The 27,380-nt window shown below is 35.5% G+C and overlaps 1 protein-coding gene across 1 annotated transcript in view; it reads right to left on the bottom strand.

The window, feature by feature from the left end:
* Positions 1-25,600, bottom strand: part of TANK (TRAF family member associated NFKB activator) — a 53,536-nt gene extending 27,936 nt beyond the window's left edge. Inside the window, exons 1-3 of the mRNA XM_007941840.2 lie at positions 25,502-25,600; positions 10,255-10,363; positions 8,387-8,505 (exon numbers count right to left, since the gene is read on the bottom strand). Coding sequence (XP_007940031.1) covers positions 8,387-8,505; positions 10,255-10,363; positions 25,502-25,600 — 327 coding nt within the window. The remainder of the gene's footprint in view (positions 1-8,386; positions 8,506-10,254; positions 10,364-25,501) is intronic.
* Between the last annotated feature and the right edge of the window lie 1,780 nt (positions 25,601-27,380).

The following is a 27,380-nucleotide window of genomic DNA, read 5'->3' as shown; positions in this document are numbered from 1 at the left end:
GAACGGTTGGTGAAAGTGCTGGAGGGAGGCAGCATGTCTGGCCTTGCAGTAATAGGCCTTGGGTTACTGCTGGTAATCCTGTCTTCCTCTCGTGGGATTACAGGAGGTCAGAACATGTGGCCTCTTTGCTGTTTTGCAACTCCCTTTAGCATCTCTTGCAAGGATGGTCTGGTTTTAACAAGTTCCTTTAATTTCTGCTTATCTGGAAATGTTCTAATTTCATCATCATATTTGAGGGACAACTTTGCTGGGTACATAATTCTTGGTTGAAGATTTTTCTCTTTCAGGGTTTTATATATACCATCCCATTGTCTTCTTGCCTGCATGGTTTCTGCCAAGAAGTCTGAGCTTAGTCTTATTGACTGCCCCTTGTAAATAACTTTTCATTTTTCCTGTGCTGCTCTCATTACTCTTTCTTTGTCTTTGGTTTTGGTCAGTTTGATGATGATATGTCTTGGCGATTTTCTTTTGGAGTCTATCTGTTTGGGGTTTGTTGGACTTCCTGAATGGATATATTCTCATCTCTCACCATATCAGAGAAGTTCTCTTCCAATAAATCTTAGACCATTTTCTCAGTGGTTTTCTTTTTCTCTTCCTGTTCTGGAATTCCAATGACATGTAGGTTATTCCTTTTGATGGTATTCCACATGAACCTTAGGCTTTCTTCACTTTGTTTTGATCTTTTTTCTGATTGATCCCTTTCCAAAGAAGTATTCAGGTATTTATCTTCAATCTCATTAATTCTGTCTTCCATTGCATCGGTTCTACTCCTTTGCCTTTTCAATGTGTTATCTATTTCTGACAATTTAGTATTAATCTTCTGGATTTATATCTGTAGATTTGGATTCATTTCTAATTTTTCATTAATTTTGTCATTTTGCTCTTGTATTTTCTTTAGAAACTCTTCTTGGGTATTGTCTGTGTTCTCCTTGATCTGTCTTTCAATCCTTTGAAGATATCTAAATATAATTCTTTTGAATTCCTTATCAGGGAGTTCCAATGTTGCATCTTCTTCAGGGATATGTTTTGGGTCTGTATCCTGGTCCCTTTTTCTCCTGTTTTATCTTGCTTCTTTGTGTGGACTGTGATGCTCTGCTGTCTCTGAGGCATTGTGACGTTTATGTGTTTATATTTAATTGGTGATTTTATGTTGGAGTGACTTGCCCATGATTTTTGTTTTCTTTGTATGTTATCTATGCAGACAGAGTACTGTGCTGTGCTCCTCTATTCACTAGCTGACAGCACTTATACACTCACCACCTGTCTCCTTTCCTGTGTCAGCCTCTTCTATGTCCCTGCCAACCTTCGCAAACAAAGCCTATTCTTAGGTCCTTGGAATCTGAATGATAATGCTATCACTTTAAAATCCAAAGTAGTTGTCACTTGTAAAGATTCAAAATGGCTGCGCCCTTGGTCACTTTAAATATCCAAAATGGCCAATGCTTATAAACATTCAAAATGGCTGCGCCCACGAACGTTTTAAATATCCAAAATGGCTGCGCCCTCCAGACAGCAGAAAGTCAACAGCTCAGGTTGTCTCCCTCCTTGCTGTTTCACTTCCTAGTCATAGGCCACCAGCGCAGTCATCCCTGCAGCCCTTGGTGACCATGACTGATCTTTAGGTCAATTCTCAGGTCCCAACACCACTTGGAAATATTCAGGCTGTTGGTCCCATCAGAGTAGCTGACAGTCCGCAGCTCTGACAGTCTCTGTACTCACTGTTTTTGTTCAAGTTTTTCCAGTAGTTGGTGCCTAATCTACTTCTGTACAGTTCTTTCAAAGCTCAGTTATCTTCTGTATCTCTGTCAATTGCTTTTTCTTTTCTTTGTTGAAGAGGGTCTGTGTTGCTTGTTTGCCTATTCCTCCATCTTACTGGAAGTCCTCTTGCTAATTGCTTTTGGTCTACAAATCTTTGTCTCCGTAACCAGCCTGTAGTTCTTTAAAGGAGATGGATTTTGCTTATCCTGTTTTTTTTTGTACTCCTGTCAATGAATAGTAGGGTTGTGTAAATAGAAGGAACTCAATAAATACTTCTTGTCTCAGTGATTGACAAGTGAATTTTTAGACATCAGCTTTCTTTAAACTTGTCAGAGCTTCTATATTTACTTGTAATTGCCAGGTACAGCACATCTCATTTTCTTAATGTTAAGCACTGATGGCAGTGACATAGCCCACATTACTGTTTTGATATTCTAAACATATAAATCTTTCCATCTCTTCAAAGCAATCTTATCTGTTGATACAATCCTAATAGCTATATTAGAAATTAGCAAACTAACTGACATCTCTCAATAGCAATTACATTCTTTGTATTTTTAAGCTTTTTTTTTTTTTTTTAAAGCATATGCGGTGTTGTAGATTACTTAGTGTGGCTTTTCTAGCCATAAGTCTTTGTAAACTCTGTGGTGGAATTTGCTGTGAGCAAATGAGGAGCTCCTGATTGTAAAAGTTATCCACCTGGGGTATTTCTGTTGTGCGCAACACAAAGCAATGTTCTGGGAGGTTCCTGCTCTCTCTCAGGTGCTTAGAATTCTGATGTTATGACTGGTTAATTTGGCCATTCTGCCAGGCTCAAAAGGAGGCCTCTTAGAGGCAGAACTTTCTCTGACTGCCGGGTGAGAAGGATGTACTATTGAGAAGGAACGCACTCCTGAATGACATGCGCTGTTGGGAAAGAGACGCAACAGATACACATTGCTGAGACAGACTGAGCATTTTTCCTGAATTTGAATTGTAATCTAGAGCTTCCCTAATAAACCCCAAAATCTGTGAGTTCTGTATGGCCACTGCAGTGAATTATCGAACCCAGGAGAGAGGTGGTGGGTGCTTTGGGAGGAATGGTTGGTAAAAGGGCTGGAGGGAGGCAGCCTGTCTGGCCTTGCAGGAATAGGCCTTGGGTTACTGATGGTGATCCTGCCTTCCTCTTGTAGGGTGAGAAGAGGTCAGGAGATGTGGCCTTCCTTGTCTTTTTAGCAGCATATAATTCAGGTAAAAGGAGAAAAACAAGTATAAATGAGGAATATATGTAGAAAATCAGAAATGTAGCATAAAATCAGATAGATGGATAGAGAACACATGGTTTCTATTTAAACAGTTTTAAGTTCAAATAAACTCATACTGTATTTACTTTCAGAAGGAAGACTGGGCAATCTACCTCTGTACAGATACTGCCTTGGAAACCTAAGTAGGGGTCGCCATGAATCGAATTGACTCAACGGCAGTGAGTTTGTTATTTTTGGTATTTACTTAGTACCTCAGATCTTAGAATCTGAGATAACTTTACAGCATTCAATAATGTCTACTTTGATTGTTAAATCAGAGTGCAGGAATAATCTCTCTTTACTCTTCCAGTAGCTAGCAGTGTCAGGTACAAAGCAGGAGTTCAGAGTTAATGAATTAATGAAGAAAAACAATTTACCAATATCACCAAATTCCTTCATGTATTCTGTATTATTTGCTCCCTGCATATTTACTTGTATCAAATAAACACTCTAGAATTTTGTAGAATTCCCACAGAAACAAAAAAGGGGACAGAAAGATGAGAGTAAACATTAATGCCAAAGCCTAGCCATCCATAACAGCATTCAGTTGGCAACTAGACTATGCTACTTTTTCCCTCTGAGATTCACAATGGTAAGATTCAGGGAGCTGAATCTTGTCTCATTTTCCAATGCAACTACAGTTATCCTTTGTTATAATGTCATAGTTTTTTCATTTTTCCAATATCCTTAAAAAAAAACCAAAATCCTGAAAAAATAAAACTCTAAAGAAAACAAACCCTCATACCACCCAATAAACAGGAGCAAAGGGCTGTGGTGTTTAGTAGTAGCATCCTTCTATTATGATTCAAAGCATTTCTTTCAACCTACTCCTTCATTACAGAGGATAAACTACTGAGAGGGAACACAATTCCCCGAAATACACTAATTTTTTAAAAGACTTACAATATTATATTGAAATTAGAAAAAAAAAAAAATCATACAATCACCTTAACCATTTCTGCTTGTTGTTGTCAGGTGCTGTTGAGTTGATTCTGACTCACAGTGTCCCCATGTACAACAAAATGAAACATTGCCCATTCCTGCATCATCCTCATAATCTTTACTATGCATGAGCCCATCATTGCAGCCACTGCCAATCCATTTCATTGAGGGCCTTCCCCTTTTTTCACTGACCCTCTATTTTACCAAGCATGATATCCTTCTCCACAGAGTGATCCCTTCTGAAAACATGACCAACCTACATGAGAAGTCTTGTAATTCTTGCTTCTAAGGAGCATTCCAGCTGTACTTCTTCCATGACAGATGTGTTTATTCTTCTGGCAGTCCATGTTTTTTTTTTTTTTTTCAAACATTCTTCACCAACACCAAAATTCAAATGCATCAATTTCTTCTGTGGTCTTCCTTATTCATTGTCCAGCTTTCACATGCATATGAGGCACTGAAAATACCACAGCTTGGGTCAGGTGTACCTTAGTCTTCAAAGTGATATCTTTGCTCTTTAACACTTTAAGGAGTTCTTTTACAGCAGATTTGCCCAGTGCAATAGGTCATTTGATTTCTTGACTGTTGTTTCCATGGGTGTTGATTGTGGATCCAAGTATAAATGAAATCCCTAACATCTTCAATCTTTTCTCCATTTATCATGATGTTGGTTATCAGTCCAGTTGTGAGGACTTTTGTTTTCTTTATGGTGACCCTCACCATAAAGAAGGCTGGAGGTTCAAACCCACCAGCCACTCCTCAGAAGGAAGACTGGGCAATCTACTTCCGTAGAGATACTTGACTTGACAGCATTGAGAACAAAGACTGTTATTTTAACAAATACCTTCTATATATTTTGAACTAGAGGTATTCTATTATCTTCAAAGAAATTTTATAACTGGAAATACATATTGAAGGCTATAGTCTTTGATCTTCATTAGTAAGTGCTTCAAGTCTTCTTCACTTTCAGCAAGCAAGATTGTGTCATATGCATAGCACAGGTTGTTAATAAATCTTCTAATCTTGATGCTGTGTTCTTCACGTAGTCCAGCTTTTCAGATTATTTGCTCAGTATACAGACTGAATAAGTATGGTGAAAGGATATAGCCTGACACACACCTTTCCTGATTTTAAACCATACAGAATCCCCTTGTGTTCTAATGACTACCTCTTGGTCTATGTACCAGTTCCTTATGAGCACAATTAAGTATTCTGGAATTCCCATTCTTCACATGTGCTCTGTAATTTGTTATGATCGACAAAGTCGAATGCTTTTGCATACTTAATAAAACACAAGTTCTGCATACTGCCTTCTAATTATTGTCCAGGTGGATACACATACTTTTATCCAACTGCAACCTACTATATGGAATATTCTCATTTTTGGAAAAACCCTACTATAACCAAATAATTCAAAGTTATTTAGGAAAAGATTTCATGTGTTCCAGACTTGCAACAGAAAAGTAAATTTAATTATAACTAAGTAAGTATAGATTAACATATATTCCATTGGAAAATTTCTTAATTTCAATTGCTTTACTAGCTAGTATTTTCCTAAATTAGGCCTAATCTTTCATACTGAATATACACTCAGTTCTCAAATATTAAATAAATCCAATTTATCTATTCTTTTAGAATATATTTCCTGTTCTCTTTAATTCATTATGCATTTATTGTTCTTTAGCACTCTGGCTAGAGATATATAAAGGAAGACAGAAAGCTGAAATCCAAGATGATGAATTTTTATAAAATGGCTACAGTATAAAAGAGCTATTCAAAGTACTAAAATGTATCCATCACATAAACTTTTCTTCTACCAGTAAAGATAATTAAGAAAACCCACTAAATTTAGATTTATCTCTTACTTGAAGTTTTAATTTTTTTTTTCTTCTTTGCCTGTTACCAATGTAGTTACCAGCGATGCAACACTATTAATTCTTGGAAATAAGCTACCTCTGATGTGACTTCTGCTACTTACGCTTTAATTTCAGCCTAGGTGTACAGATAATATTATCTTACAGATAAAGTAAGGGACTTATCTTACAAAATTAAAACAGATTTAATTTTCAAAAGATTTGTTTAAGGTCTGCCTTTAATTATTTATCCTGTTTTTAATTTCATTTTTGTTATTGGTTTTTAACTTTGGAGACCTCATGTATTACATAGTAGAACCTCTCCATATGGTTTTCTTGGATGCAATTTTTACAAAAGGAGATTTCCAGTCCTATTTCTTCTGCAGTGCTGCTGCCTGGGTTTGAACCTTCTGGCTACCTGCTGAGTGCAAACTGTTTACATCACCCAAGGAACTTTGATTAATTATTCTGACTAAATAATAAATGGTAAACCTTTCATAAATGACCAAAAATTACCCACATTTAAATTAAACTCAATTATTTATAGTATCTTAGAATCTTTCACATCATCTGTTATGTCCTAACAAAGACTGTTGTCTTCAAAAATACCTTCCTTATATTTTGAACTAAAAAAACAGGAGCTCTGGTGGCGTAGTGCCTAAGGCATCATCTGACTGCTAACCAGAAGGCTGGAGGTTCAAACCCACCAGCCACTCCTCAGAAGGAAGACTGGGCAATCTACTTCCATAGAGATACTTGACTTGATAGCAGTGAGAACAAAGACTGTTATTTTAACAAATACCTTCTATATATTTTGAACTAGAGGTATTCTATTATCTTCAAGGAAATTTTATAACTGGAAATAAAACATCTGATTAAAATTAATGCTAAATAATGGCAGTTACAAGTACTTGAAACAAGAAAACAGATTGTATATATTATTTACTTAGGAACTAAGTTTGTAAGTCAGCATTTTATAGCAGTTTCAATGATTTTATAAGGTGTTATAATATGTCCAATCATAAAGCTGCATTTCAAAAGTCAGAATCATTGTTTCTGAATTTCTTCTTTTCCAAAATAAACCTGAACATTTCTAGTGCTTATGGTTTCTTATAATTATTAGCACTTTTTGGATGAATGGAAATTGGAGTGGGGTGAAAAAAGAACTGAATTATTCAAATAGAAATATGATTATGAATGAAAAAAAAGAACTGAAAAATACTTTCAGTACTTTTCATTCTAAAATTTTTGTTTTGAGAAAAAGCCTCAAAACTGGATTTCTCAGATTTGTCCTTAAATAAAAACTTCTGAGTTAGTACAAAATGTAAGATACTCTTAGTTATGGGATCAGCCAACTGAAAAGCCCTTAAAAACTAAGCTAACATCTCCCACTTCATTTAGAAAGAAAGAAAGAGAGCACTCTGCTTTCATGGTCTTGTTGATGGTAAGAGCCCTTAATTGTTAGATCTGATTTTATTTAGAACATGTATTACCCCACTAAAACCCAACTCATCTCATTGAAAAATTCCTTTCCAAATTTATAAAATTTCAGTGATTCAGAGAAACATGGAGAATAATATAATACACATCCATATACCCATCACCTACATTTAACAAATGTTACAATTCTGCCCTATTTGCTTCAGATTTTGTTTTCTTTAAAGAAAGGTTATACATACAACCAAAGGCCCTTTTATTCCTCTTCTAGATAGCCCATAGTCTCTACTCTTCCCATCTACAGAGTTGATAATTTTTTTAAAACAGAGCTGTATATCTTTCCTGTCCTTTTACTACATATGTTTTCATAAACATTAATGTAATAACACTTTAAGTATTTACATAAACTATTCCCATTTTAGGAGCTCATTTTATAATTTCCCTTGACTCAATATTGTTTCTGAGATCTATCCATATTTATATATACTTAGTTTTTTTAATTTCTGTTGTGTTTCATTATAAAGATGTACCATTCTGCTCCTGGATGGATGTATCTAACTAATGTTGCAAGAACATTCTTGCAGATATGGAATATTCCTCTATATATTGCTTGAATGAAGACATCTGCTTAAACTATTCAGGTGATTTTTTTTTAAACTAAGCACATGTAATTGAAATAAACAAATTAGAATGCCACTTTATAATCTAAAATCATCTGTGTCTACTATCTACCTCAGGAAACAAATGATAAATGTTTGCATAGCAGAAAAGAGAACACTGGGAAATATCAAACCTATTCCTTTATTTCACTTGGAAACAGTGCTTTTTAGGAACTTATAAGTCATATGTTCAAACATACAGACCTTTTGTTTAGAACTCCAGTGGTGGACCTATCCCAGGAAAATAAAATAAGCAAGATGTGTTATGCATCAGCATTTGAGTGTTGCTTTCCACAGAAGAAATTTCAGGGTTGAAATGAATCTTGCCTATTTTCTCCCTCCTTTCTTCCCACCCAAACTGTGATAGAATGTTGACTAAATAATTCAGAAGTTTGTGGAATATGAGTTCTCATTTCTTGTTTCTTTTAGGATTTAACCTGGCATTGCAGTCTACCTTTAATTGTTTTTCTCTTGGTATTCCTGATTTCACTTTATCGTGTGGCTGATCAAGAGTCAGATTATTCTTCCTTGTTTCACTGTCTTCAAGCAGGGGAACATAGCCATAACTATTATCTGCAAAACAAAAACCTCTTGGACATCAGTAGGAAACCCTTGTTTTTGGTACCATCTGAAAAAAATGAAAAAGAATATAAACCGAAAACCATAATTTTAAGGTATAGCAATTTAAACTATGAGTTATTAAAAAAACTTTTAGATAGTAGTTATTTTGACAAGGTGTTCATTTTTACTAAAACACACAAAGCGGCTACCAGTATGCAAAATATGTAGAATTTAGAAAATCAGAAGCATGCTCTTTGCATCTTACCATCAGCAACAATTACTCTTTTTTTTTTTTTTAATTTTTTTTAATTAGGATTTGGGTGAAGATTTACAGAGTAAATTCACTTTTCATACAGCAGTTCACATATACTTTGTCTCATGTCATTGACCAAAATTTACAATGCAGCAGCTCCCCTCCCACTTCCTCCCCATAGTTAACCTCCTCCCAGTGTCCATCCCTTCATATTCTTCGAGAGGCCCATTGTCTGCCAACCCTGTATATGATCTTGGATACACTCTCCATTTAGACATACATAATTGTTTAGCTTGTTCACCCATCTATCCGTCCCTATACCCATGTTTGCTTTCATTGACAACTCAGTATTGTATTTACAAAGGGGTTCATATTTGTTGTTTGTACTGCCCATGTAACTCTCTCTTTCTCATCCTCAATGCTGCCATATTGGTCACTCACATTTGGTACACTGCCCTTCTCTTCACCCAAATCAATATTTATCTCTATCTATCTAACAGCATTCCCTCCCCTTCCCTTCCACCCCTGGTAACCAACAAAGAAAATGTCCTCCAATATATAAACCTTTCCTTAACTTTCACAATAACGGACTAATACAATATTTGTCCTTTTGTGACTGACTTATTTCGCTCAGCATAATGTCCTCCAAGTTCATCCACGTTATGCGGTGTTTTGCAGATTCTACATTATTCTTTAGCGAGCAACAATTACTCTTATTATATAAGTGTATTTTCAGGGATTCATTTCTTGTTTATAATAATTATTTATGTAACTACTCCATGTTCATGGCAGAAAAATTAGAAAATGCAGACATGCCAGAAAAGATAAAAGCTACCCACAACTGTTAGCAGTTGTGAATTACTCCTGTTAACATGCTGGCTTATATTCTGTCAGGATTTTTCTTTTCTTATACATATAAATTCATGTAAGAATTCACTTTTGTAGAAATGAAATAACATTATATTTATTTTTATATCTTGCCTTTTTTTTTTTTTGTTGTTGTTATTTGCCATGGAGTCAGACCCGAAGTAAGTATCTATTATTATTACTTTTCTTGGTTACCTGGTTTTCATTATATGGATAATCACAATTTAACTGGTGGATATTTCTTTGTTTGAAGTTTTTCACTATTAAGAATAATACTGCAATGAGCAAGCTTGCATATATATCTTTATAGTATGTGAACAAATATTATCTTACAATGTATTCATTATATTGTAATTTTTGGTTCAAAAGGCACAGACATAAAAAGTTTTTCGTACTTAGTGGTAAAAGTGCCTACTAAGGAGTTTTAACAACTTAAGAGTTCTACTATATAGTGTATGTGAGTGTCCATTTTCTCAAATGCTAGAAGTTTTCATTTCTTAAATAAACAATACTGTAACTATACCAGTTATTAAATTATCCACAACAACTGACAGACAGAAGAATAAAAAAGAAAAATTTGACTTCCACTTTTCTTCTCTCCAAGAGGCACAAGGAATATATAAAAGTTAACATGAACATACCTCGACTGGAATTCACAAGAAGTAACTGTGATTTTAGCTTGTCAATAATAGTTTGTTGAAGTGACAGCTGTTCCTGTTGCTCACGTATTCTCTGTTCATAGTTCTCAGTCTGCTGACATAAAAACTAGTTAGCCTTATATTTATTGACAGATATATACATTTACTGTTTATTAATAATTATAAATAGACATGAGTAACTTAAATAGATATGGATTCCCCATGTTGTCATTTCCTAGGTATAGAATATTTATTTATGAGCTAAAAACTAGCTCCAGGTTCGTATTTATAATTATTACAAATATCAGTGACTTAAAATACTTAAAACAACTATAAAAATTAAAAAAAAATTAATTAAAATAATTTATCAAAAGAGCAACATGTGGTTTCTTGGTCCTTTAACTTTAGTTAATAAAAATTATAAAAAAATCCTTAATGATAACAAAGAGAAAAGCATGAATGGCAAAACTGATGCCGCATGAAAGATATTCTTTAAATAAATCTACTAATTTAAAACAAAATTAAGGTTTCATGTCTTTTAAATAAATCTACTTCTGAATTTATTTCTAGAATGCAAAAGACTGAAGGAAGTAGCTACAACTAAGACTAGCTAAAATCAAAGGGGCAAATAAAAATTAAAAGATTATATTGACCAGAAACTTCTAAGATTGTTTTAAGAAGTCAAGAGAACACCACTGCTAATCTTTAGTGTGTATTTTAAATACCATACTTTCCTCTATATTTTTAATCTATTCATCCTGCTGTTTATTACAATAGTTACGAGAATTAAACATTAAAAAAGTCTTGAGTTTACATAAGGGAATACAGATGTTGTAAACCTTAAAGCAAACTTGAAATGCTGCATTATAGTCACTAAATTAGTACATAGTCTTAAAAAAAAAATCGCAAAAAAAAAAAATTGGGGAATTCTTTATCAGTTTATATCATTGAAGGAACAAATAAATAAAAGACTACATTATAAATTCTTTTAAATGTGGACTGAATTTCTAATAATCTAAATGTTCTTCAGCAGATACTAAATATTTCATTTTAGAATAGAATTTTAATAAAAGTTCAAAATAAATGAAATTACAATATTTTCAGTGATCAATAAACCTAATGTCTTTTATAAAGTACAAGCTGTTCTAAGATTCTCAAAAATTAATTAGCTTAAGATATTAAAGCAAAATACCCCATTTTCCCAAATAACAGGAGAAATTTTATATATTTTTAAATTTTATATATAATATACTTCAAACATGTATAACTGACAGACCTAATAAGTAACCCAAGTGTTGTGTCATCTTTGCTATGACACAAGTTCCTTATGGGCAGTTTAGATAACATTCCCCATAAAGCTTTGCTTTGTAACTTAAACATAGACGGTATCCAGTACATTCTTATTGGGGAGAGAAAAAAAAAAAAAAAGAAATTAAAGAATCCAAGCAAATTTTATTACTGTGAACACAAGCATGAATCTCGTGAGTCCATTTAGACCATCTATCCTACGAATATGAATCTCGGAACAGAACATTAGATGCCAAATTCTAGTATGGGGCTAGACTTATCAGGACAAACATCTTATTCTTCCATAACTGCATATCCAAGCCCCTAGAAAGAGTGGATATGTTGACTGAAAGTAGGAGCCAGCAATTTTTAACGCCTTCAATTTACTGGGTTACACCCAGTCACTGGGTCTGAGGAATAAGCAAACATGTTGATGTTAAAATTTTCTCTATTTCGTGTATTTAGAACTTTCTCTAAAGAACACAACATTCTTAATAAAATCAACTCGTATTACCCATTCTTTCACTATATTTTGATTGTATATTTTGATGATACTGTCCAGAGATTAAGTAACCAGTACAAAAAACTTAATAAGTTAGAGATAAAAACTCTAAAAACTCACTGCCATAGAGTTGATTCTGACTAGTAGTGACCCACATTGGGTTTCCAAGGCTGTAAATCTTTCTGGAATCATACCGCCCTATATTTCTTCTGTGGAGCAGCTGGTGGGTTCGAACCACCAACCTTTTGGTTAGCAGCCAAATGCCTTAACCACTACACCACCAGAGTTCCTTAACTTAGAGATAGGGCCACAATAAATATCTAAGTTATTCAAGCCTCAGTCCATTCTCATTCCACTATGGGTTGTATTTTCCCCACCTTAATGCAGAAACCAAATGGCCACATCTTTTCTTTTGAAATCAACTCAGAACGCCTCTATCAGTAAATTTTCATCTCTAGTCTCTGGGTTAAAAACATACTTTAGTATGTCTTCACACAACATAGAATAATGAATAATACTGAAATGTATTCATTAGCTGGAAAAAAAAATCAATGGATGTATGGCTACTTCACATTGAAGTTCTTAACTATCTTGAAAATCCACTTAATAAAGTATTATAAAAAGTTCATACAAATTCTGTAGGAATCTTAAAAACACATTCTTTCCCCTATATTTTTCTGTAAGTACAACAGGGGAAATAGAATAGCAATGGTTCATGTTCTCCTATTGCACTTTCCACACTCATTACAGCAATTATAATATTCTAGATGAATTGTCTGTATGTCTGATTTCTCTCTACACTATGGACTCATCAAGGGCAGGGGATATTTTCTTTTATTATCTCTAGAGTGTAGCAGAGTGCCTGACACATATTGAGATGCTCAGGAAATACTACTTAAACAAATAAATTAACTAAGTTGTTAAATAATTATCAGAGAAATAGCCTTCAATAGTGAACTGAAGGATGGAGAAATGGCTTTGATTACATTCCTATGAAACAGGAAAACAGAGACAAGGTCAGTAGGTGAATGACACAAAGCAAAGGCAAATTAATTTTGAGAAAATGGATACAAAGGATAGGCAAAGTCTGAAGACATTTTGGAGAAAAAAAGACTTTATACTGTCAGAAAAAAAAAAGCAGTAATTTGAGAAAATACATATTTAGAAAAAGTATAAAGATTTTGAGCACAAGGCAGTGAGAAGTTAAGTTCAGAACAGGGTATTACATCAAAATGGGAAATAACCAGTAATACTCAGTTTATTTACTATGCTTGGAAACTTATTAAATGTTTTGTCCATTGAACAGAACTGAATAAATGTATAACCTAGAAAGTCCTATTAAAAGGCCAGAAATAGTTACACCATCAAAAACAATACAATTACAGAGCAAGTACATTTCAGCAGTATCAAAACCCCCACAAAACATAAAAATCACTAACAACCAAATTGAAAATGTACAACAGCAATGTCTTGTCAACACTTCTGTACAGAGCATAGACATGACAGCTAAAACAGACAGAAGAGAAGATGCTTTTGACAGCCAGTGTGTGTGAATGATTCTTTGAGTCAGATGGCAGCAACAAGTTACCAAGTAGAAGATCTGCATGACAACTAACCATCCATCTGTATCAAACACCATCTGGCCAAGATGACTCTGGCTTCTGTGTATTTGACACTCCTTTCAATTCCAAAGACTAGCAAAACAAGTGGTCTACCAGAATCTAGCAAGGTAAACAGGTACTTAGGTTTCTGTGCCACAGTGTACTTGGTATTCATTGTAAGTAAGTATTCAAAAGCAAAACTTTAAACAATGGTGATCAAAGAAAGTACATATCCTAAATTTATTAAAAAAGGTCGTCTATCCATATTCTCAGCTATCATAAAAAAGAAAAAAGCTTATGTTAATAATTGCTTCTTTACCCAAAGCAAAATTTCAATCTTTTACCTTTAAAACTAAGGCAGCATATTCCCTATACACAATTGCTCATGTTTTCATAAATTTCATAAATACTTAAATGTTGTTGTTAGGTGCTGTCAAGTTAATTTCGACTCATATGGGCCCCACTGACAGAATAGAACTGTCCCGTAAGGTTTTCTGGGCTGTAATCTTTATGGGAACATAGTGCCAGGTCTTTTCTCCTGCAAAACCACTAGGCTGGTTCAAATCACCTTTCGATTAGTAGCCAAGCACTTGTTGCGCCATTCAGGCTTTTTAAATATGAAAACAGAGTTTCATAAATTTAATTTTTTTCCTACTGTTGACACTGAAAATCGCCAATTTTCATATTTTATGACACAATGCCTTATTTCCTATGTGAGAAAAAAAAAAGTTCTTCAAATGTCCTTATGTCATAAAAATACTTTGAATAGGTTAAACATTATCTATCTTTTCTCATCCTCAAGAACTAGTGTCAATATTCTGGAAAAAAAAATACTATTGCTTTCCTCCATGTGTAAAAAGAACAAGAAATAGATAAATATTGAATGGCTAAAATAAATAAATAGTCTCAACTCAAAAAACTTTTCAAACTGTTTCAAGATTAACAAAGAGAATGAAAGCTTTACTGAAAGATTTGCTTGGATATCAAAAATACTCTAAATAGGGAGCTCTACATACAGTTCACGAAAAAGATAAATGTTAATTATCTGATTACATAGCCTGACCTAGCCATGGTATTATCAATTGCCTCATACCCATGTGAAAGCTGGACAATGAATAAGGAAGACTGCAGAACTGATGCCTTTGGATTATAGTATGGGCGAAGAATACTGAATATACTACGGACTGCCAGAAGAACCAATCTGTCTTGGAAGAAGCAAAGCCAAAACACTCCTTGAAAGTGATGATGTCAAGACCTCATCTCATGTACTTTAGACATGTTATCAGGAGGGAGTCCCTAGAGAAAAACTTTTATGCTTGGTAAAGTAGAGAGTCAGTGATAAAGAGAAATACTCTCAACAGGATGGACTGACACAGTGGCTGGCTACATCAATGGCTCAAACACAGCAGGACTATGAAGACAGAGTAGGACTGGGCAGTGTTTCGTTCTGCGGTATACAGGGTCTCTATGAGTTAGAATCAATTCAACAGCACTAAAGAACATTACATGGCATTTTAGACACACTTGTCTCATTCTGCCATTCAGTAACCTAAGCATCAACTTCAATTTTATGTCCAAAAAAGAAAAAATGAGATCATGTGGGATTAGCAACTCAGATCCTGACTTACACAATTCATTTTTAACTATTCTGTCTTTCTCCCCTCAACCCCCATCCCCCATCCCAAGACTTATCTAGGAGATCTGCATTTTGACAGATGAGATTATCAATGTGATTACCTTCTATTATTAGGTGACAGTGCTCTACCACTGATTTCTCAACATGCCAAATGGTAAACTGTAACAAATTATTTTTGATTTAAAATCCTGTGTTTTGGTCTTGATTAATTGACTCAGTGTCTTTGAGTCTTGGCTTCTTTTTGAGATGAAAATAATATTTACCTGAAGCATTAAAGAAGATGGCATATATAAAATACCAAGCACATACACAAAAAATAAAAAAATGATTGCTGTTGAAATGATTCCAACTCATGGTGACCCCACGTGTATCAGAGTAGAACTGTGCTCTATAGGGTTTGCAGTGGCTGATTTTTCAGAAGTAGATTTCCAGGACTTTCTTACAATATGCCTCTGTGTGGACTTGAACCTCCAATTTTTTGGTTAGCAGCCAAGTGCATTAATTGTTCGTACCAACCAGGGATTCTGGCATACATTAAGCCCTTTGTAAATGTTAGCTATTTTCCTTTAATAATAAGCAAGGTATCTGCCTACTATCTATTACCATAGCATGCAGAACATGCTCTGATTACCTCTGATCATAGGCAAACTGTTAACAGACTTACCACAAAAAACCCACTGTCATGGAATTGATTCTGACTCATAGCAACTAAGTCAGTTTTCTCAGTCTTGCTTCTATTTCACTGCAACCTGAAACTCAGAAGTTTCTCTTTGAGAAACCAGTGTGGTACCTCCAGTGAAATGAAAACATTCTGTCAAGCAAAAAGCACAACAAAACAAAAAACTTGGTTGTTCAAAGTTTACAAAGAGAGAAAAAGGACTCAAAAAATGATTTAAGAACAATTAGTGGCTGTTAGAAATTAGAAAAGTAGCATGTTTGTTTTTTGTGTGGGGAAATAGCCAAGAAAGAACAAAACCCACCACAACCAAAACCAAAACACTCCGATATGTATGTACATAGTAAATAGTGACAGTTTTCTTTCTTTTTTTTTTCCCGCCCCCTCTCATGATTATGGACTTATTAGGGAAGTAACAGACTACAATTCAGGATATCATTCTTTGATCAGGACAGCCTCCCCTTGGCCATGCCCTCTGACACAGTTTTCTATGCCCTCAGCCTCTCGTCCTGGCCTCTGCCCTATTCATCATGCAAGTGTTACAAAACTCTTTTAGCTCTGCTGATAGTGCACCAAGGTGCACCCCACTTTGTCAGCAAGCCTCCTGCCCAAAGGCATTCAATTTTTTTAGCTCTATGGGCTGGCATGCTTGCTGCACTGTCTTGTGCCCTTCGGTTCCTCTGTCACCATCTGCTGGACTCTCTGTCAAGGTGGTCCAGTGGAGTGATCTTGGGTCCAACAACATGCTCCACTCCACCTCTAGCTCTTCACTCTCGATGGCAGTGAGATCCTCTTTTCCCTTTCTTTTATTCTTCAGTTTCTCCTCATGGAATCTACTAACATTTTGCTATGCACCCTTTCAGAACTTTCTGTGTACATGTATTGTATGTATCTTATTATTTTATTTTTTAAAAAAGAGAGCAGTTCTGGAACCAAATTTTTCAACAATACATATTATCATACATAATCATTTTATTGAATATCATGTGCACCAAGCTCAGTGAGCTGTATTTTCTTCATCTCACTGAGTTCTTACACTAATCTACTGAGGTGGTTATACCTTATAACCACCTTATATTTTACAGATGAGAAAACTAAGAGACAAAAAAATACAAACATGCCCAAGGCTTCCCAGCAAGTAGCAGAGCTAAGATTTGAATCCAGGTTTGCCTGACCAAAGTCCAAGTTCCTCATTACTAAAACCATAGCATGTGAGTATATCTAGCTCTACCAAGGTCCTCTTCTCACTGTGGATTCTTTCCCTAGACAATTTTATCCATGCCAGTGGTTGGTTATATACCAATCAAACCAAACCAAACCAAACTTGCTGCCATTGAGTTGATTTGGTTATATACCAGTGACTCTCAAATTTCTCCGCTGAGCTCTGGATCTATATCCTCCAACATTCATTTCTATTCTTTTAGTAATAGTTTTAGCTGGACACACAGGCACCAGCTAGAGGCTACATTTACCAGCTTTCCTCACTACCAGATGTGACCATATGACTATGGTTTAGCTACAGGATGTGAATAGAAATGGCCAGTACAAATTCTGGATCACATCATTAAAAGAAAGGTGTCTTCTCTTTACTTTACCCCATTCCTTTCTCCCTTTCAGGGAAATGGTAACAAGTAGAGCACTACTGTGATCCAGAGAAGGAAATCATATTTTAAGGATGGTACAGCTATCCTACTAGCCATGGTCCACCTCTGGATTATTATATGAGAAAGAAAGAAACTTCTACATTATTAAAGTGCTCTACTTCTTCTCTTTTTAACAGCAGCTGTATATATAAATAGAAACTAATCTATGGCCTAAGCCAACTCTACCACCACCCTATACAACAGTCTCTTCTCTTAATCTGTTGTTGTTGTTGTTATGTGCCGTCGAGTCAGCCCTGACTCATAGCGACCCCTCCTTGGGTTTCCGAGGCAGTATCGCTACGGAAGTAGGATTGCCCAACCTTCCTTCCAAGGAGTGGCTGATGGGTTTGAACCGCCAGCCATCTGGTGAGCGGTCAAGTGCCTTAGCCACTATCTGTTAGCCTATTAAAAGTGGTCCATGTTAGATACTACTGTGATAAAAAAAATACCCCTCTATTTTGGAACAGCCTGAAAGTACTCTTAGGGTGGGTATATATAGATGCCTAAAACAGACTAGAAACAGAATAAACCATATTTGACATTGAACCCTTTAAAGGCACACTGTGTTCTATTTATCTTTGAATCTAGCATTTATTATGTGCCTAGCATTTCATAAATTATCTGTAGGAGGAATGAAATAAACATTAATCACAAGCTTTATGCTCTAGCTTCTTAAGTACATATCACTACTGAAGTAGATTGCCCAGTTTTCCTTCCAAGGACTGGCTGGTGGGTTTGAACCACCTGCCTTCTGGTTAGCAGTCACGTGCCTTAGGTACTACACCACCAGAGCACCCTCTTAAGTAGGAGCTGTATAAATCATGAAATAAAGATTCATCCAAAAAGAGAGGGGACTATATTAGGTTATTTATGGCAATGGGAAGAAAGTTTGAAAATCTGGAATTGGCTATAATCTAGTTCCCTCTGCTACTGAGTTAATTCCAACTCACGGTGACCGTATACAACCCTATAAGGACAGAGTAGAAATGCCCCATAGGATTTCCTAGACTGTAATATTTATGAGAGCAGATCACCAGGTCTTTCTACTGTAGAGTGGCTGGTGGGTTTGAACCACTGACCTTTTGGTTAACAGTCAAGTGCCACCAGTGCTCCTTATAATCTAGGTTGGCTAGTAAAACAAATATGGGCTTTGGAGTCAGATAAACCTAGTTTCTGTATAGATTCCACCATCTAAATTGGAAAAGTCACTTATTTATCTCAGTTTCTTTGTTTGAAAACAGGGCTAACAACTACTTCATAGCATTTATGTGTAAAGTATATAGCACTTTTAAAGTATACTCAATCATTGGGTGTAATTCTCTTTTCTGTTTTATGAAGCAGTATGAATTTGAGGATGGAAGGAAAGGAAGGTGACGTAATTGATTCAGCATACTGGGGATTATCTGGTGTTTTAGCATGGTCTGTAATGATAGCCATACCTGTGATATGCAGATGATACAACCTTGCTTGCTGAAAGTGAAGAAGATGTCAAACACTTACTGATGAAGATCACAGACTACAGCCTTCAGTATGGATTACACCTCAACAGAAAGAAAACAAAATCCTCACAGCTGGACCAATAAGCAACATTATGATAAATGGAGAAAAGGTTGAAGTTATCAAGTATTTAATTTACTTGGATCCACAATCACTGTCCATGGAAGCTACAGTCAAGAAATCAAATGTATTGCATTGGGAAAACCTGTTGCAAAAGACCTCTTTAAAGTGTTAAAGAGCACAGATGGTGCTTTGAAGACTAAGGTGTGCCTGACCTGAGCCATGGTATTTAACAATAGCCTGATATGCATGTGAGAGCTGGACAATGAATAGGGAAGACCACAAAAGAACTGATTCACTTGAATTGTGGTACTGGTGAAGAATATTAAATGTACCATGGACTGCTACAAGATAAACAAATCTGTCTTGGAGCAAGTACAGTTGGAATGCTCCTTAGAAATGGGAATGCCCCGACTTCATCTCTCATATTTGGTCATGTTGTCAGAAGGGAAAAAGAGAAAGACTCTAAATAAGATGGAGTGATACAGTGGCTATGACTATGGGCTTAAGCATGCCAATGATTCTTAGGATGGCGCAGGACTGGGCAGTGTTTCATTCTATTGTACACAGGAGTTGCTATGAGTTGAAATTGACTCATTGGCATCTAACAACACATACCTGAAGAACAAGCTAAAAATAGTTATTTTTTCTTAAAGACTAGGAGCTCCGGTAGCATAGTGCCTGAGGCACTTGACTGCTAACCAGAAGGCTGGCAGTTCAAACCCACCAGCCACTCCTCAGAAGGAAAATGGGACAATCTACTTCTGTAGTGATACTGCCTCAGAAACCCAAGGAGGGGTCGCTATGAGTCGGGTCCGATTCGACGGCACACACCAACAACAACAACAAAGAGGTTCTAAGAGAAATAATTTAATGGCATAGCGGTAGGAATATCTAGGCATAACAGTGGAAAGCTGGCATAGCATTACAGAGAAAAACACTTAGTTTTTCAGGAAAGTAAATAGACTTGGACATTCATAGTCCTTGTGGGGTCATCTTTTGATATTTAAGTATGTTAAATTTAGAATAAATAAAAACCAGTATTATTTAACACAGAAGCTTATTGAATTCATTACTCTCTTGAAATGGTACAGGTGAGAAATAATAGTGGGTATATAAGTTCAGATTTGGACATTCAATTGAATGTGACTTCTAAGTAGCAGTGAAACACATGGGTCTGAGATCAGGCCTGTATTAAAACAAAACCAAACTCACTGCCATGGAGTTGAATCCGACTCATAATGACCCCTTCTTGGGTTTCCGAGGCAGTATCACTACAGAAATAGATTGCCCAACCTTCCTTGTGAAGAGTGGCTGGTGGATTTGAACCACCAGCCTTCTGGTTAGCAGTCAAATGCCTTAGGCACTATGCCACCAGATCTCCAGGTCTGCATTAGGGAGATGATTTTTGGAATCACTGTCATAGAGCTATCTGAAGCTGTAGGACAAGATGATTCATATAAGAATAGAAAAGTAAAAAGAGAAAAAGGCCTTAAAGAACTTTAATATTCACTGGCCTGGTAGCAAGGAATGAACTTGCAAAGAAGCTTGATAAATGGGGCCAAAAAAAAAGGAAGGGAAAGAAATCAAACACAGTGTCTTATATGTTAAAGAAAAACAGTGTTTTAAGGAGGAGGTAGTACAGGGGATTTTGTTAGGTATTAAATGTAGTGAAAAGAGATCTATGAGCACTAACCTGAAAGGCTATCTATAAACTTCAGCAAAGAACTTACAGACAAAAGACTCTTGGCTAGACCAATTCCTCAGAAGGAATTAAATTAAGGATTAAATTAGAGACTGAAACCTTTTTCAGATTAGCATGACTCCATTTTTCAAAAAAAGTAATTCACATTTTCTGGAAGGATATACATATATATAAAATTGCTAACAACAGCTACCCCTGGGAAGTGAGGGAGAGAACTATTACTACTTTATATTCTGCACATTTTGTATTATTTGCATTTTCTTCAATAAGGATGTGCTGATTTTGTAATTTAAGCCAATGAAACTTTAAAAATCACTTACCTGGCTAATTGTCTTTGTCTCCCTTATTAAATTGAAACACTCAGATGCCTTTGCTTGATAGAACATTCTTAAAAAATATAGCACACTGACTTCTTAAAAACGCTTCTGAGTTTTAAATTGCAGTTAGCTGGAAGAAACACTAAGAGAAGAACTAGCTTGGAGTATGGACAGCTAAGTGGTAAAAGCCTGATGAGTTTACACAATTGGTGGATGACAGATGAATAGCAATAAAACATGGCTAGTGAAAAAGTCTTGGCTAGACCAATTCTTTAAGCATGGTATTAGGAAGAGCAGCTAGGCTCACTCACAGCACATTCATTGGGCTTTCCTGACATCAGAATGTCAGGAAACTTCCTTTGGTTCTTTTTCATTCATTTTCTTATTACTCAAAATATCATCTTTATGCAGAGGACTCCAGCTGCTATCTTTCTTCCAAGATCCAAACCTACATTTCAACTACCTGCTGACTCTCTTCCATTGGCTGACCTGCTAACACTTAAACCCAATATACCCAAACCAAATAATTATTTCCTCTAACAAAATCAGCTTTCTCTACTTCTGTGGATACACATTACCAATCTTCCAGTCATCCAGACTGAAAATCTTGGAGGTGGTAGAGGCAATATTTAAAAGCTCAGGCCTGACTTCAGAGCCATCCCTCTTATTTTCACACTAGAAATTTGAAGACTTATATATCTATCATCTTATTACTACAGATTCCCAGTGAGGAAGACCTAGCTTGCTTTACTTCAAAGTTCAACAGGATTTTATCTCATGTCCTGACACAGATGGATAGGGACAAATTAGTGATTTACACTTGACACATTTGATTCCTTAATTAAAAAAAAAACAATGAATGGTCCATAAAACAAAATCCCCCAAAATGCCAAAAGGAAATATATATGTCTCTCACAAAAATGGGAGCTCTGGTGGTGTAGTGCCTAAGGCATTTGACTGCTAACCAGAAGGCTGGAGGTTCAAACCCACCAGCCACTCCTCGGAAGGAAGACTGGACAATCTACTTCTGTAGAGATACTGCCTTGGAAACGCAAGGAGGGGTCACTATGAGTCAGAATCTACTTGATGGCAGTGAGTTTGGTTTGGCTTTTGGTTTTAGCCACCCATTTAAATCATGCTCTACTACATAGTACTTCCGGTATAAAAGCAAAGTCTGCTCTGATTTATTGTAAAACTGCCCCTAGCTGATTTAAATAACTACTGCCTAGGAGCTCTGGTAGCATAGTGCCTAAGGCACTTGACTGCTAACCAGAAGGCTGGCGGTTCAAACCCACCAGCCACTCCTCGGAAAGGAGGTTGGGCAATCTAGTTCCATAGTGATACTGCCTCAGCAACCCAAGGAGGGGTTGCTATGAGTCGGGGATGACGCAACGGCATGTAACAACAACAACAACAGAAGCTTAAAGACAGAAGCTTAAGGAAAAAAAATAACTAAAACACACAGGCTTCCCCTGATATGGATCTGTGCTGTGCTTAGATACAACACATCATGGCTTCTAATAGAGTTTAGAAGATGATTCTGGTCATATTATATAATACGCTTTTACTTTTATATGCTTATAAAGATTCATAGTTATTATATATTTGTATTTATGATGATTTGAGGATGTAGTTTACTTTCTTTATAATGTTGCATTCCTTATTTTACTTCTTCCAGCTGTTTTATTCATTTTTTGAGTATTGTATTGTTTTTCGTGCAAGTTTACAAAGCAAATCAGCAAATCAGTTTCTAATTCAACAATTTATACACTATTTGTTCTGTAACATTGGTTGTTATCCCTGCAATGTGTCAACACACTCCCCATTTCTGTAACTCCAGTTTCCCTGCTCCTCCTTGCCTTTTCACCCTTCCTTTTGGCAAATGTTGCCTGTTTATCCTTGCATAGTTGATTGTTCTAAGGAGCACATTCCTTGCAGGTGTTACTGTTTATATTATAGGCTAATCTATTATTTGGCTAAAAGGTAACCTCCAGGAGTAGCTTCAGTTCAGGTTAAAAAGGTGTGTTAGGGTAACAGTCTTAGGGATTCCTCCAGTCTTTATTAGTCCAGTAAGTCTGGTCTTTTTATGAACTTGAGTTTTGTTCTCCATTTTTCTTCCTTTCTACATTCTAACCAGAACTTTCTACCATGTCCCTGGTCAGAGCAGTTGTTAGTGGTTAGCTGGGTACCACCTACTTCTTCTGGTCTCAGGCTATACGGGACTAATCGCTTCTTTAAGTCTTTGGTTTCCTTCACTCTCCTTTGCTCCAGATGGGACGAGACCAATAGCTGTATTGTTTTTAAGACCCCAGCTACTACTCACCAAACTAGAATGTATAACATTATCTTTATGAACTATGTTATGCCAACTGACTTAGATCCCCCTTGAGACGATGATCCTTAGGCTTCAAGCCCAGTCATTCAGTTTCATGAGGTGTTCAGATATGTCTAAGAAGTTTCCATAACTGTGCCCTCTATTATATATATGAATATATATGCAGCAATACAAATATGTATACACAAATGTCCACAACTATACCTATAAATGCACATGCATATATTCCCATATGTCTTTGCATACGTATATAGCATACATAACTACCTATATAACCACTCATAAATTTTGGGTTGCTATCACTGTTGTAGTGCCTAAGGCACTTGACTGCTAACCAGAAAGCTGGTGGTTCAAATCCATCAGCCACTCCTTGGAAGGAATTTTGGGGAATCTCTTTCCATAGAGATACTGCCTTGGAAACCCAAGGAAGGGTCACTATGAGTCACATTCAACCTGACAGCAATGAGTTTTGTTTTGTTGTTTTTCAATCACTGTTATGCAGAATTATATGTTATAACATTTACCATAGTTGTCCTTTATTCTTGCATACCTCTTGGTGTCTTCATTTACCTTTGGTCCTGTTGCACTGAGTTTCACCATATTGTATATTGTTCTTCCCTTCACCAGAATTAATATGTGTCTACTATCTAGTAAGTGATTCTCCCTCTCTCCTTCTCCCATCCCTGGTAACAATCAAGGAATGTTCCTTTATGGATGTAAACCTATTCTTGACTTAAAAGTGGTATTATACAAATGAGTCAGTCCCTTTGTGATTCACTTTTTTCATTCAGCACAATGTCCTTTAGATTCATCCACGTTATGTTTTGCAAGCTCATAGTTATTCCTTATCACTGCATAGTATTCCATTGTATGTGATGCACACATTTGCTTATACACACATCCGTTGATAGACACATAGGCTGTTTTCATATTTTTGCTATTGTAAATAACGCTACAATGAACATGGGTGTGCATACATCTATTCGTGCCACTGCTCTTATTTCTCTAGGATATACTAGGAGTGGGATTGCTACATCATATTTTATTCCTATTTCTAGCTTTTTGACGAAGTGTCATTCCATTTTGCACAATGGCTGTACCATTTTACAATTCTACCACCAGTACATAAGAGTTCCAATTTCCCCACAATCTCCCCAGCATTTGGTTTTTTATTTTTTTGATCACTGACATTTTTGCAAGGGTGAGATGGTACCTCATCATAGTTTTGATTTGCATCTCTCTGTTGGCAACTTTTTTTGTGTTTATTACTCATCTGAATGTTTTCTTAGATGACCAATTTTTGATTGAATTGTTTGTCATTTTGTTGTTGAAGTGTTGAAGTTTTCTATGTATGTTAGAGATCAGACCCTTGTAAGATATGTTGTTGCCAAAATTTTTTCCCAAGTCTGTGGGTTCTCATTTTACTCTTTTGGCAAAGTCTTTTGATGAAAATAAATATTTAATTTTTAGAAGGTCCCAGTTATCTGGTTTATCTTTGTTATTTGTATATTTTTAGTGATGTTTATTTATGTCATAGATTAGGAACCCTAGCTTTGTCTCTATGCTATCTTCTAAGAACTAAAAGCTGAGACTTTTAACATGTCAGTGAAGATTTTACTGGAATACTCTACCTATTTTTAACTGTCATAGCAAACAAATAAAAGGCTAATATATATTTTATACACATTAAATTTAATTCCAGAATATTTTAGGATTTGTAGTCTTTCTGCCAGGCAAATAACAATGTTAAAAAACCAAACAAAACACAGAAAAATTCCCAAACACTCAAACTAGCTGAGACAATACTTCTTTCAGTTTGTAAAAAACTAATTGTTATTAAAAACCTCAAATTTCACACATTAATATACCTTTGTGTTTCAGTAATTACAGTTCTTCAAGGCCGTTTCTAACAATATAAAATTGTGACTTGTAAAAAACTCTAATTCCACTGACCATCATAAAGAACAACTTTCAAAACTAGAACTACAAACCTTCTGCTGTAATTCTTTTACTGCAGAATCTCTATCCATGCATGCTTGTCGGAAGGCTTCATAAGCTTTATTGAGCTGTTCGCCAATGTTTTTATCCATTCCTCGGTGTTCTGTAGCATCACTATAAAGGATGGTGTATATGACAGGTCTGGAAAATAATCGGAACAATTTAGAAAGCTATTCAGTTATACAAACTTCATTTGAAGAATGCATTTTAAGGCAATCCTATAAGCTCCCTGGGTGAACAAATGGTTTGCACTTAACTACTGATTTAAAGCTTGGTGTTTGAACCTACCACCAGAAGACCTGGCAACCTGCTTTTGTTAAGATTACAGCCAAGAAAACCCTGTGGAGCAGTTCTGTTCTGTAATGCATGCAGACACCATGAAGTATAATTAACTAAATGGTAATGTTTGTTTTAAAGAAAAGTTTACCATGAACATTATAAACTTGCAGATTTATAAAAGCATTAGTCTTATCTAAAATCTTAACCAAAAATATTGTGAAACTTTAACTTGTATGATTTTTAAAAACATTCTTTACAAATGTGTAAGGAGCAATGGTGCTTCAGTTCATAAAGATGTGACTGTGAAAACCATAATCTATAAATGCAACCTAAAAGTGGAGAAATATAAAAAGTCATCTTATTATTAATGCTTTATTACAGAAATGCACAGCAGGATTAGAAATGTGGGAAGGGATTTCTTTTTACTAAACGGACAGTTACTCCCACTTACAAGGTGAATTCTTGCTACACTGAAATTAGAGCAAAATTAAATAGATAATAAATGTTTGTGGATGAAGTTCACACTGTTGTTATCATAGAGCAATTAAAATGTGTGAAAATGCTCTTATTTTAGCACAAAATCTAGGGAGAGCTGTTGTTCGATTGTACGTTAAAAAAGAAAAATCACATCTCTTTAGTCCTTCCCCCACTCCCTATTAATTTTCCAACCTCCCTGCTGTTTCTGAACTACAGGTAATTTGTTTGGTGGAGCTAATTTGGTTTTATTATCTCAGTTTGCATAACATCTCTAACCACATTCCTTGGGTCTGAGCAGAGGGCCATCTAATGACTCTGATTCTTCCTCTCCAACTGTTAAAACCACAACACAGAACCTTTCTCTTCATCTTCTAAAAGCCACAGAGCAGACAAAGTTCTCTATCAGTCATCGCCATTTTAGAGAGTACAAACTATTTCCCTTCTTTGGATATCACTCATAACTCAGTCCCTAATCTGCTATAGCATCTTCCATTTTATTTATGGGTACAAAATGTTCTTTTAAAAAAATTAGAATTGTTAAATTGAGTATAATTCACATACCATAATATTTATAATTTTAAAGTGTGTATTTCAGTGTTTTTAGTATATTCACCATGCTTGTAATCATCACTACTATTTAATTCCAGAACATTTCCATCTCTACTAACAATTATATACTTATTACCAGTTAGTCCTAATTCTATACTCCTCTCTCCCCTATAAAACATTAATCTGTTTTCTGTCTCTACAGACATACCGATTCTGAACATTTCATGTAAGTGGAATCATTCAATATGTGGCCTTTTATGTCTGGCTTCTTTCACTTAGTATTTTTCAGGTTCCTCCATGTTTTACTGTATTTTTCTGCAAATAGTATGTGTGTGTAAGTAATGTGCACATACATATGACGGGCAGAAATGATAAAACTGTATCAGAAAGTTTTGACATACACACCTACACCTCTACTGTGAATGCCTTAGGACATTTCCAGGAGTGAATTTTGGCCTTATTTACTCTCATTCAAAAGTCTTAAAATGTTACTTTTCATCATATTTGTATAATTCTAGCCCTTACATTTAGATCTTTGATACATTTTGACTTAATTTTTACATGTGG

The sequence above is a fragment of the Orycteropus afer genome, unplaced genomic scaffold (assembly GCF_000298275.1).
Source record: "Orycteropus afer afer isolate SDZICR_OR568_19922 unplaced genomic scaffold, OryAfe1.0 scaffold00084, whole genome shotgun sequence".
NCBI lineage: Eukaryota > Metazoa > Chordata > Mammalia > Tubulidentata > Orycteropodidae > Orycteropus > Orycteropus afer.
The sequence above is the reverse complement of the archived record's forward strand: the minus strand, read 5'-3'. Positions and strand labels throughout refer to the sequence as shown.